This window comes from Drosophila nasuta, chromosome 3, assembly GCF_023558535.2.
Source record: "Drosophila nasuta strain 15112-1781.00 chromosome 3, ASM2355853v1, whole genome shotgun sequence".
Taxonomy (NCBI): domain Eukaryota; kingdom Metazoa; phylum Arthropoda; class Insecta; order Diptera; family Drosophilidae; genus Drosophila; species Drosophila nasuta.
The window spans coordinates 7,686,924-7,700,494 of record NC_083457.1 but is presented as its reverse complement, the minus strand read 5'-3'; the positions used below and the strand labels follow the sequence as shown (position 1 = coordinate 7,700,494).

The window sequence follows — 13,571 nt, the reverse complement described above, 5'->3', positions numbered from 1 at the left end:
GGTCTAGAAGAGAACCTTAAGAACTCACAGGAAATGAATCATCAAACTAGTACGCCAGATATGGAACCCTTTTGGTACTTCATTGGTGGAACACTTTTGTTCGCAGCTTCCGCATTTGCTGCTTTCAAAATTTTCAAATATTTTAATAATAAACAAAAGGCGATAAAATAATGTTTCATTGTATGTAACTAAATGTTGTGCATTACTAGATGTATGAATATTTTGTTTTGTGTCAATTGGAATTAAAAATAAAAAAAATCAAACAATTTTAAAAATATTAAATTTCTAGATTTTTCTGTAACCCTTTCGGGACGGAGTTTTATTTTAAAATCCAAGATAGTCGTGGCAAATGTTTTTGCGTATTATGAAAGGTAGTTCAAAAAATTGTGTGCATACTTAAAAATCCTTAACCCTCTCATGCCCGCTGCTGCATATACGCAACATTGACTTTACATTTAATATTTACATTTTCGTACTTATTTATATACATACATATATGGATGGACAAATGTTGCCAAAAAGGCAACATTGCAGTAAGGACATACCAAAGGAATTAGAGCATCGAAGATCAGAATGAAAGATACTTAGGGCTCCTTTTAATCATTTATGATATATAATATTTATATTATAATATTTTCTGTGTCCCCATTTTTATTTGGGCATGAAAGGGTTAAATCGTGCTTTTTTTAATTTTGTTGGGACATATGGGAAATTTTTCTCTCAGGAAAATCGCAAACTGTGCATTTACACTTCTTACACATGTGTTTTAGTCAAATTTTGCTAACGAACTGAAGAAATTTTACCGAATTATTTTGGTGCTTACATTGTGAAATAGAAACTTAAAGAATAGTTTGGAATAAGTTTAAAGATTATTGGAAGTTTAAAAATTGTATGTCTTACAAACATGTATGTTTGAGCAGCAGCCCGCAACATGTTGCTGGCAATATACCACTTTTTTTTAATACAATCGATAACGTTAAGTGCAATATCGATATTCTATACGTAGTATGTACCGATTTATTTGTGTGCACGTAAAATGTCAGGTGATAAGCGGTAATTCCCCTGAATCAGATGTTATAAATAAACAATTCCGCGTGATCTTCGGTTAGTGCAAAACGTAACGCATCGAGAAACGTCGCAATTGATTAGTAAAATGGACAATCATAATTATAACCAGGATCGTCGTCTCGTTGGAAGGAACCGAAATAGTGGAAGTCCAAGTGACGAACTCTCTAGGATGTTCAGAGAAAGTTCAAATAATCACAGAGATATTGCAAGAGTGTATTCTTTGATGGCTGACGGTGCCAGAAATGATTCTGAGCTGGTGTCAACCGCTTGTGTGATTGGCGGCGGTATCATTTTGGGAGCATATGTCCTTAAGGAATTGGCTGAAGCGCTTAATGAAGCTAACAACGAGTCGAGACGTAATACATAAATATCAGAAACAATGTGAACATAAATATTTTTATGTACTAGTATATGTATATAATAATAATGTTAAATAAAGTTTTCTGAAAGGCACATATGCCTATTGTATTGCATTTTATAAAATTAGTTTACTTTATTACAATTTTTTTATGCAGATATATTGTACATTGTATGCCTAACCTCAGTAAAAAAAATTGTGAAATTGAAGAGAAAGGGGGTTATCATTTTTTCTGTGACACCAAAATTATCGAACTTAATATGGTATAAATGCATATATGGGTAATCGTTACGCCAAATGAAAATTGTGATATACATATCGATATATTAAAAACTTTCGGCACTGGGTAAAACACATCGAAAGTGTTTACCTTATCATTCCCAAACGTGAATATCAAATGTGGTGGATCACATAATTTGAATATCAGAATTTAGTAGCCTTGCTTTGACAATGGATAATCACGATCCCTATGTAATCCTGGGCATTACGAGGGACGCTACAAATGAAGAAATTGCAGATGCTTACCGTGAACTTTTAAGCATATGTTTTGGCAGAGATGTTAGCCAGTTCAGGCGAATTGTAAGAGCTTATTTACAGCTATGTGGCATGGGACCGGATGACGCATGGAGTTCTCCTACTCCCGTACACACCAATTGTTTTAGATGGTTTTGGTCAAACGGATTTAGAATCATCTGCTTCATTGGAGGATCCGTCTTATTTGGAGTCATCGCATATAAAGCCTTCCAGCTAAGTAAAACTACACAAAGTCCCACATTGAAAGCACCTATCACCACCATTTTAGATGCTTGGCAGTGGTCAGAGAAAACAACAACTTCAGTCTCGCAATGGATTATAGAAAACCCACCGTTTCAAAACAGAAATGGAGTCGGAGAATCACGCGCATCAATCCCCTCCCATTGTTTATTAACGGGCTCCTCTCTAACAGCATTTATTAACAAGTTTAGAGATGGACAATCTTCCAATGGGATTGTTTCCACATCTACTACAGGAGCTTGGCAGTGGTCAGAGAAAACAACAACTTCAGTCTCGCAATGGATTATAGAAAACCCACCGTTGCAAAACGGAGATGAAGTTGGAGAATCACGCGCATCAATCCCCTCCCATTGTTTAGTAACGGGGTCTTCTCTAACAGCATTGGTTAACCAGAATAGAGACGGACAATCTTCCAATGCGATTGCTTCCACACCTACTACAGATGGACAATCATCCAAAGGGATTGTTTCCACTGTAAGCTCCATCTCTGGTTCCACTTTCGAAGCCAGTTCGAAAGCATTAAAATGGATAGCAGGATCTGTAGGATCAGCTTGGAAATGGAGTGTGGACAAAGTAGCATCTACTACTGGAGATGAACAATCCTCAAACGAGATCGGTTCCACTGTAAGTTCCATCTCTGGTTCCACTTTCGAAGCCAGTTCGAAAGCATTAAAATGGATAGCAGGATCTGTAGGATCAGTTTGGAAATGGAGTGTGGACAAAGTAACATCGACTCCTGGAGATGAACAATCCTCAAACGAGATCGGTTCCACTGTCAGTTCCATTTCTAGTTCCACCTTCGGAGTCTGTTCGAAAGCACTAAAATGGACAGCTGGATCTGTAGGATCAGTTTGGAAATGGAGTGCGGACAAAGTAACATCTACTACTGGAGATGAACAATCCTCAAACGAGATCGGTTCCACTGTCAGTTCCATTTCTTGTACCACCTTCGGAGTCTGTTCGAAAGCACTAAAATGGACAGCTGGATCTGTAGGATCAGTTTGGAAATGGAGTGTGGACAAAGTAACATCTCCTACTGAAGATGGACAATCCTCCAATGGGGGCGGTTCCACTGGCAGTTCAATTTCTAATTCCACTTTGGGAGCATGTTCGAAAGCTCTGAAATGGACAGCGGGATCGGTAGGAGCAGCCTGGCAATGGACGACTGGAAAGATTTCATCTGAAAGCAGTGAGTCTACACCAGCAGCAGCTGCCACATCGGTAGGTGTCTTATCAAAAATTTGGAAATGGGCATCGGGCAGAAGCTAAAAATGTATGCGATTATTACAAAACAAATATTACAAATATAAGGAAGTACATACTATTACTTTATTTGCATCATCATTTGGTAGAACCCACATATAAATTATTTATAAATTTGCATTGTACATACATACATACAATATACATCTAAAAGTATGTATGTATGTATGAGCATATGAGTTAAATCGAATGCAAGTGTTTTCACCAAAGTTGCATCGGGCGAACAGTTGTTTAAGCAGGAAGAAACCAATTAACTGAAAATAGGCAATAGTCTTAGCGAAATTCAATTTGATTTTTTTTAATTTTTTCTTAAAATTGCAAAACAATTTAAAGTAATATTATGGAGCCAAAATTTGCAATTAAAATAATCAGCTCATTTCCACCAATATCGCATTTTTTTTCGATAAGCATACCAAAATATTATCGAACATACGGCCGCACTTTCAGAATCATTGTCGCATGATCAATGATGCGGCTGCATCAGCCACCCCTCTCTTACAGACAGCCACTTATGGAATAAAGCGGCGGAATGTTGTTCTTAAGTTAAGAATCTTAACTGAAATTTCGAACATGCAGCCTATGTTATGGGTTTAAACAGCATATTACCATAAAGTGATATATCGATATTTCCGATGAACATCAATCTCCCGCGCTGTTTGCATAACATCGATAGCCATAGTGTAATCGATGTTTTTTAGATCACATTCGGGGGATTTTACTTTATACTGAACAGAGCTTATTACTACTTCACGATGGACAAGAATTTCGAGGATTACTATGGCATTTTGAGGATAGATCAAAACGCATCGAATGCTGCCATTCGAAAAGCTTATCTTGATCTTGTAATGAAGAATCATCCGGACAAGAATCCGCGTCAAACTGCAAAACAACTGGAATTCTGTAAGAGAATTATTAAAGCATATAAAGTATTGTCGGATCCCTTGCAGCGTAAGGAGTACGATCGAAATTACCAAGAAAGAAAGAAGCGACAACAGACGAACGCTAATCAACAAGGAAGAGGCAACAAGGAGTCACATGGAAGCAATAGCCAAAAGCAAAAAGAGAATTTCAAGCCCCACGATAACCAAAATGGTCATTCTTCGGGTAATCAGGAAAAGAAGAAATACGAACACCGTCCAAAAAGCGAACAGAAGGAGAATAATCATAATGGATATTCATCATACAATCAGGAAAGAAGTCATCAGCAAAATACTGGTCAACAAAGAAGACCCAACAGCGAGCAGAAAGAAAAGCCAAAGCCACATTATAATCATAATGCACATTCTTCTGGTAATGAAGGAAGGCATGACTGGCATCGTCAAGATGGCAGGAGGATTATGACTTATATGAAATGCTTGGCTTACGGAATAATGCTACGCAAAATGATATTCAAATCGCTTATTTCATTTTAATACAGAGGTTTAGCCAAGAGAATGCAAATCCAGCAACAATGAAGATTTACGCTAAGATTCTAAAAGCATACATTATTCTTTCAGACCCGGAATTGCGAAATAATTATGACAGCCAAAGGAATAAACGCAATCAGTTCACTAACAGCTTTAGAAACATCAAGATCAACGAAGTCTGTCGGTATTTTTGTTACGGACTTGGTATTTATTTGTCGTACATTTGGAGGTATCCCATTGGAAGATTACTTAAAGATGTTTGCTATACCTGCCTTGGAATCGTAAATCTAACGTATACTGTTTTCTCATCAGTCATTTTCATATTATATAGTGCGACACGCTTTATCTTCAGGATTTTGCCGCCAGTTTGCAATGGATTGATAATTGTAATCAAATGTTTAACAGAAGTTGTTTGTTTTCCATTAACTGTATTTTTAAATTAAATAGTGTAACTATCAGAATCATTCTATAAAATATGAATATTCAAATAATTTTAAAATCTTTTTTGTTACTAATTCTTAAAATAAAATTATTATTAGTCAATAGCATGCATATTATCGCACTGACGTTCTATAATAGATTATTATGTATCATTTAAGTAATTGTGTTGTCACTATAAGCTTAATTTGTAAATTCATTTTTTTTAAGTGCAACTTGTTAACTATGAACACAAGTAGGGGTGTTTGCTATGGCATTTTGGATGTCAATCAAAACGCATCGAGTGCTGATATTCGAAAAGCTTATCACAATCTAGTGCTTAAGCATCATCCGGAAGAAAATCCAAGTTCAAGCGCTAGGAACTAACTGGAATCCTGTAAGAGAATAATTAAAGCATATGATGTTCTATCAGATTTCACATTCCATAATAATTACAATGAAGATTATCAGAACAGAATCAAAACCAAACTGCATAGAAGCTGTAACCGGAAATCCAATTATTTCTATGGAAACATTGACATTATTTCGGCATTATTTAGGCTTAGGCTTTAGGAATGTTGTTACCTTTATTATGGACTTGTTATTTATATGTCATACATTTGAATGTATGGTCCTCCAAGACGTCTTTAAGATGCTGACATGCTTGACTTGGAGTCAAGTTCTCACATCATCAGATTACATATCTATCACTTTATCTTCTGAATTTTAGCGCTAGTTTTCAATGGATTGATAATTGGAATCAAATGTTTAACAAATGTGATTAGTTTCATGTTCGATGTATTATTATATTAAAATTCATTATTATATAAAATAATAAAAAGTAAATCAATTCTTTCAAAGAGAAAGGCTGAATATATAATTTGTAATCGTTAGAAGATGAAATAAATCGAGTATAAATCATTCATTATATGTATATTTGCATGGTTCAGAAATAGTTTTATTTCTAGAGAAATTTCAAAAATGTGTTTGCTTAAGGCTAAACTAGGGAATGATTATTATGAATTAGTTTCCAATCTTCTCAATATCATCCGCATTATCGGTATTCAAATAAGATATATCCTTTTGAAAGTGTTTTTCAATGGCACGACATACAGTCATACTCTTGTCACCATCTATTAAATTGATGGCAATGCCAGACTTTCCAAATCGTCCAGTACGCCCGATACGATGCAAGTATGTTTCACAATCGGCATTGCCTCGCAGATCAACAGGCAAATCGAAATTTACAACAATTGTTACTTGTTCGATGTCAATACCACGTGACAACACATTGGTAGTGATGAGGACTTTCTCCTGTCCCGATCTAAAGCGATCCAATACATCCAATCTCTGCTGAACGGTCATGTCACCAGATAGGACAGCCACCGAATGGCCATCTTTAGTCATTTTAACGGCTAGCCAGGTAGCAGTTTTGCGCGTATGGCAAAATATAATTGCCTGGCCAATGCTAATGCAACCGTAAATGTTTTGGATTGCATTATATTTGCCATCCTCGTTTTTGCAATTCACATAATATTGTTTGATATTATCCAGAGATTCTTCTTCGCGCATCAAACGAATTATTGTTGGCTCCGATACAATCAAGCGAGCAAAGTCCATAACTTCTTTATCGTACGTCGCCGAGAAAAACAACATCTGACACTGCGGATTGAGCATTTTGTGAATTCGAATGCATTGATCATGATGTCCTTGTGTTGCAATCATAACATCAGCTTCATCTAACACGAAAACTCGCACTTTTTTCATATCAAAGAGTCGCATTTTAAGACCCCAATCCAGCATCTTTCCAGGTGTTCCAATTAAAATGTGCTCCGTTATCTTTGAGTTGCGATCGACTGTAATTTTTCCAAAAAATAACTTATTTTAACTAAGCATAACTACTATGCAAAATTGTATTACTTATTTCTAAAAACAAAAAATAATGGGATTTTTTTTTAATGTAGTTTAATCAATTTTATACGATATCTAACCCAAATTTTAAATTCTCATTATTTAAATTTATTGATGCATTTGAATATTACTTTCATGTTGAGGAAATAATACGTAGATAGAAGATTTTATTTCATTTAATTTAATTTTGTGCCAAAAGACTGTCATTTTTACCCCAAATTTAAATTTACTAAAATTTATCATTCAACAATATTTATCAATATACAATCATAACATTTCTATAATAAATGTAAGTTATAATGAATACACTTTCCGGTGGTATCCTATGAATAAAACGATTTCGTAATGGACATAAACTACATTATTCAATTACATTGTACAATATAATGTCGACAATTGCACATTTAAAATACCTGATCAGTTGAATTAAAAACAAACCAAAATAGTTTTCTTTTAACTGTACATTTGCAGAGAATTCCATCTTTTTTTGTGACAATTGCAGCTTTCGATAAGCTGTAAACAGATTAGTCTTATTGAAAAACTTACCTTCTTCTCCACGAACAGCAAATCTGAGCTTAATATCGGGACAAAATTGTCCCATGCGAGCAGCGACTTCGCCGGTTTGTATTGCCAGTTCATATGTCGGCGATAGGCAGAGAACTTGCGGATGATTCAATGCGGTATTTACGCGACTTAACATGGCCAACACAAAGGCAGCCGTTTTACCAGTGCCCGATTGACTTTGTGCAATCATGTTTTGTGGTGGATCTGCAAGAAGAGTTGGCAACGCGGTCTCTTGTATCTTCGACGGCGTATTGAAGCCCATCGCATAGATGCCTTTCAGCAGTTCCGGCTTCAGATGTAATGCCTCAAACGTTTTCACCGAATGCAATGGTGAGTTTGGGTTCTTTTGTTGCACGTCTAATGACAGTTTTGTGTTAACCAATCCCTTGCCCAAGATTTTAATGAGAAGGCTTGTTTCCGCTGGATCTGCGACATCCGGTTCATTGTCCTTGGCAGCAGCAGTTGCAGCTGTCGTCGTTGGAACATCGGAAGTGGCAGTCGTCTTTAACTTGGGCACCTCCTGGTCCTCGGCGATTTTAACCCAATCAGTCATTTCGAATGCGATTCCTTTTTTAAAACTTGCAAAATGCGAATTACACAAATATGTGTATAGTAATGCCGGACGCAGCTGTTTAATGGTAATCGATAGGACTACAACCGCAATTCATATCGATATAAGTGTTGAACAGCGGAAGACTCTTTTGCTAGTATGCTGGTAATTGGAACAAATTGAAGCATTTTTGTAGTAGTGCAAATAAAATATTGTTTGCATGAAAAGCCAATTATAAAAAACAATATTTTGTTTAATGTAACAAATTTTGTATATTGTGTATGCATATTGTATTGAGGAAGCACTAATGCTGAGTGTTGTTAATTGCGCGCAGCAATATAATATTTATCGAAGCAACGATTAATAACATCGGACGTGTCGATAATTATGAAAGTATATTGTACAATGTTTTGGCAAAGTAAAGTGGTTATATGTTCTGCGTTCCAAATTGGCAATACAATAATTTACACGTAACGACGCCGAAAGTTTGCAGACTTGCAAGTTTCCAGACATATTGATTTGGGGCATCATTTGAATGCACAGGACGCAGTAGAGTTTCAGCATTGGGTACGTATTTCTTGTATACACATGTTGAATGCGTATATGTACATATGTGTGTGTGTGTGCGGATCTTCAACTGGCGCGATAACTGCGTGTGAGGCTAAACAAGATTATTGCGCAGTTATATACTGTGTGCATGTGTGTATATGCATATTTGAATGTGTGATCTACAATTACATATCCTTCATGATGACAGGGCAAAACAGCAGCAGCAACAGCCACTCAGCAACATAGTCAGATTAACAACAGCAACAATAACATCAACAACAGCAGCAATGTCCGCGGCGGGAAATGTTGCTGAGCAATCAGAAAATGTGACGCTTTGGCTTAACGAAAAGCTGTCTTTAGCTGAGAATGGCAGAAATAACAACAATAGCAATGGTAATAAAAACAACGTGAGCAATAGCAACAAATACATTGCACCATCGTCAACGGCCTCTCCAAAGATGTGCCCCAGCAGCAGCAACAGCAACAACAGAAGCAACAGCATCACTAATGTAAACAACAAGGAATTTAATGAGTTGTGCAAAAAAAGTGCAAAGTGGCCATAAAATTATGATCATTATGCGTGGCGCGTCTGGAAGTGGCAAATCAACACTGGCTAAATCATTGCTGCAACAAACAGGACTTCTGCAGCAGTATGGAATACAAGATTTTATTTGTAGCAGTGATGATTACTTCAACACACAACGGGGCTATCAATTTAATCCGAATTTCTTGCCCGACGCCCACGAATGGAACCAGCAGCGAGTGGCCCAAAAGGCAGCGACTGGCTGGAGTCCCATTATTGTGGACAACACAAATATGATGATCTGGGAGATGCAACCATATGTCCAAAAGGCTGTGCAACATAACTATATTGTGGAACTCCTCGAACCACAAACCGGTTGGTGCAAGTCAGCCTCGAAGTTGGCTCAAAAAAAATACGCATCAGGTGCCTAAGGAGAGTATTCAAAGGATGCTGGAACGCTACGAGAAGGCCAATGTTAACTTACTACTCGGGGTAAGCAATGAAATATATTTGAAATTATTCATTTTAATATAATTTAAATTAATATCAGTTAAATGCCACATTCTTACCGTAATACAGTCTATGCCTTTCTATGTTTGCGTAATCTAAATATAATAAAAATTGTTGATGCAGTTTCCAACTTACAATATTTACAGACCATAGTTCGCGAAAAAGTTTCTCAAACATCCATAATTAAATTCAATCCAATAATGGAGATATCAGTCAGCGTTTCTTTATTAAGTTGCACTGTATAGCATGAAGTTTAGCCAGTGCTTAACGAAGACACAAACCATTTGTAGCCTACAAAAATTTCACGAAAAAATCGAGTATTCCATACTTTTAAGTTTAATGAAAAATCTATGAATAAATAAAAATAATACACTATCAGTTGTAAAAAATCAGCAAACATTTTATTTCCTTTACCGATTATACAATATCACACCTACTTATGTATGTCCAATTTACAAGTCAAATTTTGAATATATAGAGAACCTAAAAGTAATAATGCAAAAGGAATTTTGAAGATAAGCCGATATTGCTTAAAAAAAAATTTCTACATGAATTGGATTCTCAATATCAATAAAAACTGTATTCGTTAGTTTTTAGTTCAAACAGAAATTGATTAAAAACACTTCAAAATCTCGAATGTGGGACAATATTTAAGCAATCAAGAACACAACAACAGCGATATTATTCAACAAATGGCGTAAATTTGCGTAACGAAATTCAATTATTTTGCATAAGGGTTCTACAGCGTTTAACAGATATACTTTGTATACAATACAAATTAATAATTAATTAATTATTTCAATTTACAGCTATTGAAGGAAACCAAATACACAAAGCCATTGCCGCAGATGCGTTTGCAGCCTCCTTTGTCAGCGTTGCCATCATTCAAACCACAATCGCTGCAGGCCAAAAACTCTGATGCCAATAACGATGCCAAAGGAAATGCAACAACTGCGCCAAAGTTGAATGTTAATGCTCAAAACTGGGTGCCATATGAGCAAAATGCGCCTAGTTATTGGGCACAGTTGGATGAACAGAAAATACAAGCGCCAATTGGAGGCAATGCATCTTCAGGCTATGCCAGCAGTTTAGCGGATTTATTGCGGGATGAACAAACCGCAGCTGTGGCAGCCACATCTTCTAGCGATGCGATTAACGAGCCACTGCAACGGCATAGCATCAACTGCCCCAACGAGGCGTATGGCTTTGGGCAACTGCGCCAAATGTATCCCAATAAACAGGTTGCCGGCCTGTGGGATTTGTATGTGAAGTGTAATGGCGATTTGGATTGGACGGTTGACATATTGCTGAAGGAAGATGAGCTCAATGGCGGCTCACCTGATTATGATAACGAGGAGCTGAACAACGATGAGTTCCAATGCGCTTGCAATGGTAGCAACAATTTGCCAATGCAAGCGGCATCAGTGCCAAATATTTTGACCTCTACCCAATCAAGCAAAAGCATTCCCAAGCCGCAGCGACAACCGCGAGCCAAACGCAATGCTGGGAACAATGCTGGCAACAGCAAGGAATTGCAATTGCACGTGGAGAATTGCTTTGTCCTGGGTGACGAACAATACTCGGAACATACTCGCAAGATACGCGATATACGCAATGGGATTTTAGATCAACCGCTTCCACCTCCACCGCCAGTTGAACAGATATCGGCAGCTGGCGATGACGATGACGACGATGCGGAGGATAATGCGCTGTTGGAACTAACACTGAGTGAAACGATAATCAAAGAGCTCAACACTCACTTCCAGATGGAGGGACAAATGCTGCCCATTGAGCTTGAACTGTTGCCCACCACAGTGTTTATGCCACGTCATGTGGCCAAGCAGATATACATGGTCTATGTGGAGGCTGCGCTCAATCAGCAGGAGGAGCAGCGTCATCAAACGATGCGGGACGATGAGCAGTTTGCTCGTCTTCTTAAGAATCCGAAATATGCGGAATGCACTGAATCGCCAGTTAATTTGAATGAGCTGCTGGACATGGAGCTGGCATTGCAAATTTACAACAGCGAACAGCAGGCAGCATCGCAGGCAACGCACCAAAAACCCAACGATATTGCCACCCATCTTACCAAAATGATGCTTTGCGATAAGTTTCCCGAGATACCCAAAGAGACTGTGTTGGAGATATTTGCGGCCAAAGAAAATAATTATGTAAAAACGCTGGAAGTGCTAGATAGCGATTTGAAAAGCAATCGCACTGGTGCCGAACTCTACGAGCAGGCCATACGGGAGAATGAAAAGCTTATTGCCCAGGAGCAGCAGCAGCAGAAACCAGCGATCAATCCTCGTTCGAGTCCACGTGCTGGAGTGAGTAAATCACAATCGCCGCAACTGTTGCACGAGGAGGCAAAAAGTGCGGCACTGCGCGACTTTGAGGAGACACGCAATCTAGCCGCCCATCACTCCCAGCTGCGAGCCGAGTGTTATCTGAAAGCCAAACAGGCCATACAGCAGGGCAATGGCAGCGTTGCACTCTACTATTCGGAGATTGCTCAGCTGCACAAAAAAAAGAACGATGTATTCAATAATAGAGCAGCCAATTGCATTATGGAGGTGCACAAGCATACGCAAAACAATCCCGATCTCTTGGATCTACACTATCTGCATGCCATGGAGGCGGTTAGCTGTTTGGATCTCTTTCTGGATCGTCACATTACCGTGCTGCGCAACATTCAGCGGGTCTATAAACATTTGTTTATCATTACAGGCCGTGGATTGCACAGCGCAAATGGTGTATCCACAATTAAGAAGAGAGTGAAGGCCAGACTTGCTGAACGAAGATTGCGGTAAGTAGTTTGAGCACTGTACACTCATAATTGAACAGATAATTTACATGTTTAATACATCTTGCAGTTGGTTGGAGGTTAATCCTGGATTGCTGCGTGTCAAAGTCTTTTCGGCGTCGCGACACTCGAATAACTTTTGATCGTTCGTTAATCGCCATTAGTGGCAAAATACAGGGACGGAACCATAACGAAATCATTTCAGGTTCCAGCTACTTGTAAAAATTATGCGTGGAAAGAAACAAAACACAAAACGCATCAGCATTAAATGAAATATGCGTGTTTTCTATTTTATTTTCATTTACTTTTTTATTTTCGTATTGAATTTCTTACAAAATCAACAAAATATTTGCATTCGTATTATTTTGTGTTCATCAAGACATTCCCCCCTCACTTGTTAATTTTGCAGTCCATCCTAATTAACTATTGTTAATGAAAGGTTCAAATAGTTTCCACGTAACGTTTAACATATTAAGCTTAAAATACTGTAGATGTTCGGTAAGGCAAAAGTATCTTTCAAAAAGAATTATTAGCATTGATCATCTATAATTTCTTTTGTGTCGACATTGAATAATTTTAATGTTTATTGGGTGCTCTTTTGAATAATGTCAAGTACTTCCCATAATATTTTTATTTTTTTATAAAACTTTATGCATATCGACTTTGTATAATATACAAGCTTTACGAATATGTGTATCATATGTAAGATTTTTAAGTAATATTTCTACTACTAGCTGTAAGTTTGTAATTAGATGAATAAGCCAAATATTAATATAAAGAAATATAGTTTCGTAAGCAAAAATAACTGATGTTTTCATTGCAATCATTTTGAGAGTCTAGAAAGTAAAAGTGGAGCGGATAGATTTTGTTTGGCT

At 37.4% G+C, this 13,571-nt stretch overlaps 2 protein-coding genes across 2 annotated transcripts; one reads left to right on the top strand and one right to left on the bottom strand.

Annotated features, from left to right (window-relative positions):
* Window positions 1-6,204: 6,204 nt before the first annotated feature.
* Window positions 6,205-8,405, bottom strand: LOC132794517 (DEAD-box helicase Dbp80). Its single transcript, XM_060805012.1, has 2 exons — window positions 7,744-8,405; window positions 6,205-7,142 (listed from the first exon to the last, which is right to left on the bottom strand). The coding sequence occupies exons 1-2, from the start codon at window positions 8,312-8,314 to the stop codon at window positions 6,310-6,312; spliced, it is 1,404 nt and encodes a 467-aa protein (XP_060660995.1). The 5' UTR covers window positions 8,315-8,405; the 3' UTR covers window positions 6,205-6,309.
* A 262-nt stretch (window positions 8,406-8,667) lies between these two features.
* On the top strand, window positions 8,668-13,461 carry LOC132794516 (uncharacterized). Its single transcript, XM_060805010.1, is given in 6 exon segments — window positions 8,668-8,878; window positions 9,069-9,408; window positions 9,410-9,790; window positions 9,792-9,875; window positions 10,703-12,699; window positions 12,767-13,461. Coding segments are annotated over 5 exon segments (2,796 nt in total). The 5' UTR covers window positions 8,668-8,878; window positions 9,069-9,147; the 3' UTR covers window positions 12,840-13,461.
* Window positions 13,462-13,571: the final 110 nt, after the last annotated feature.

Excerpts from the sequence above, each read along its gene's own strand:
- LOC132794517 (XM_060805012.1), bottom strand. The coding sequence starts at position 8,314 with ATGACTGATTGGGTTAAAATCGCCGAGGACCAGGAGGTGCCCAAGTTA. Across the intron at positions 7,143-7,743 it reads TGCTGTTCGTGGAGAAGAAG|TCGATCGCAACTCAAAGATA; the intron begins GTAAGTTTTTCA and ends GAAAAATTACAG.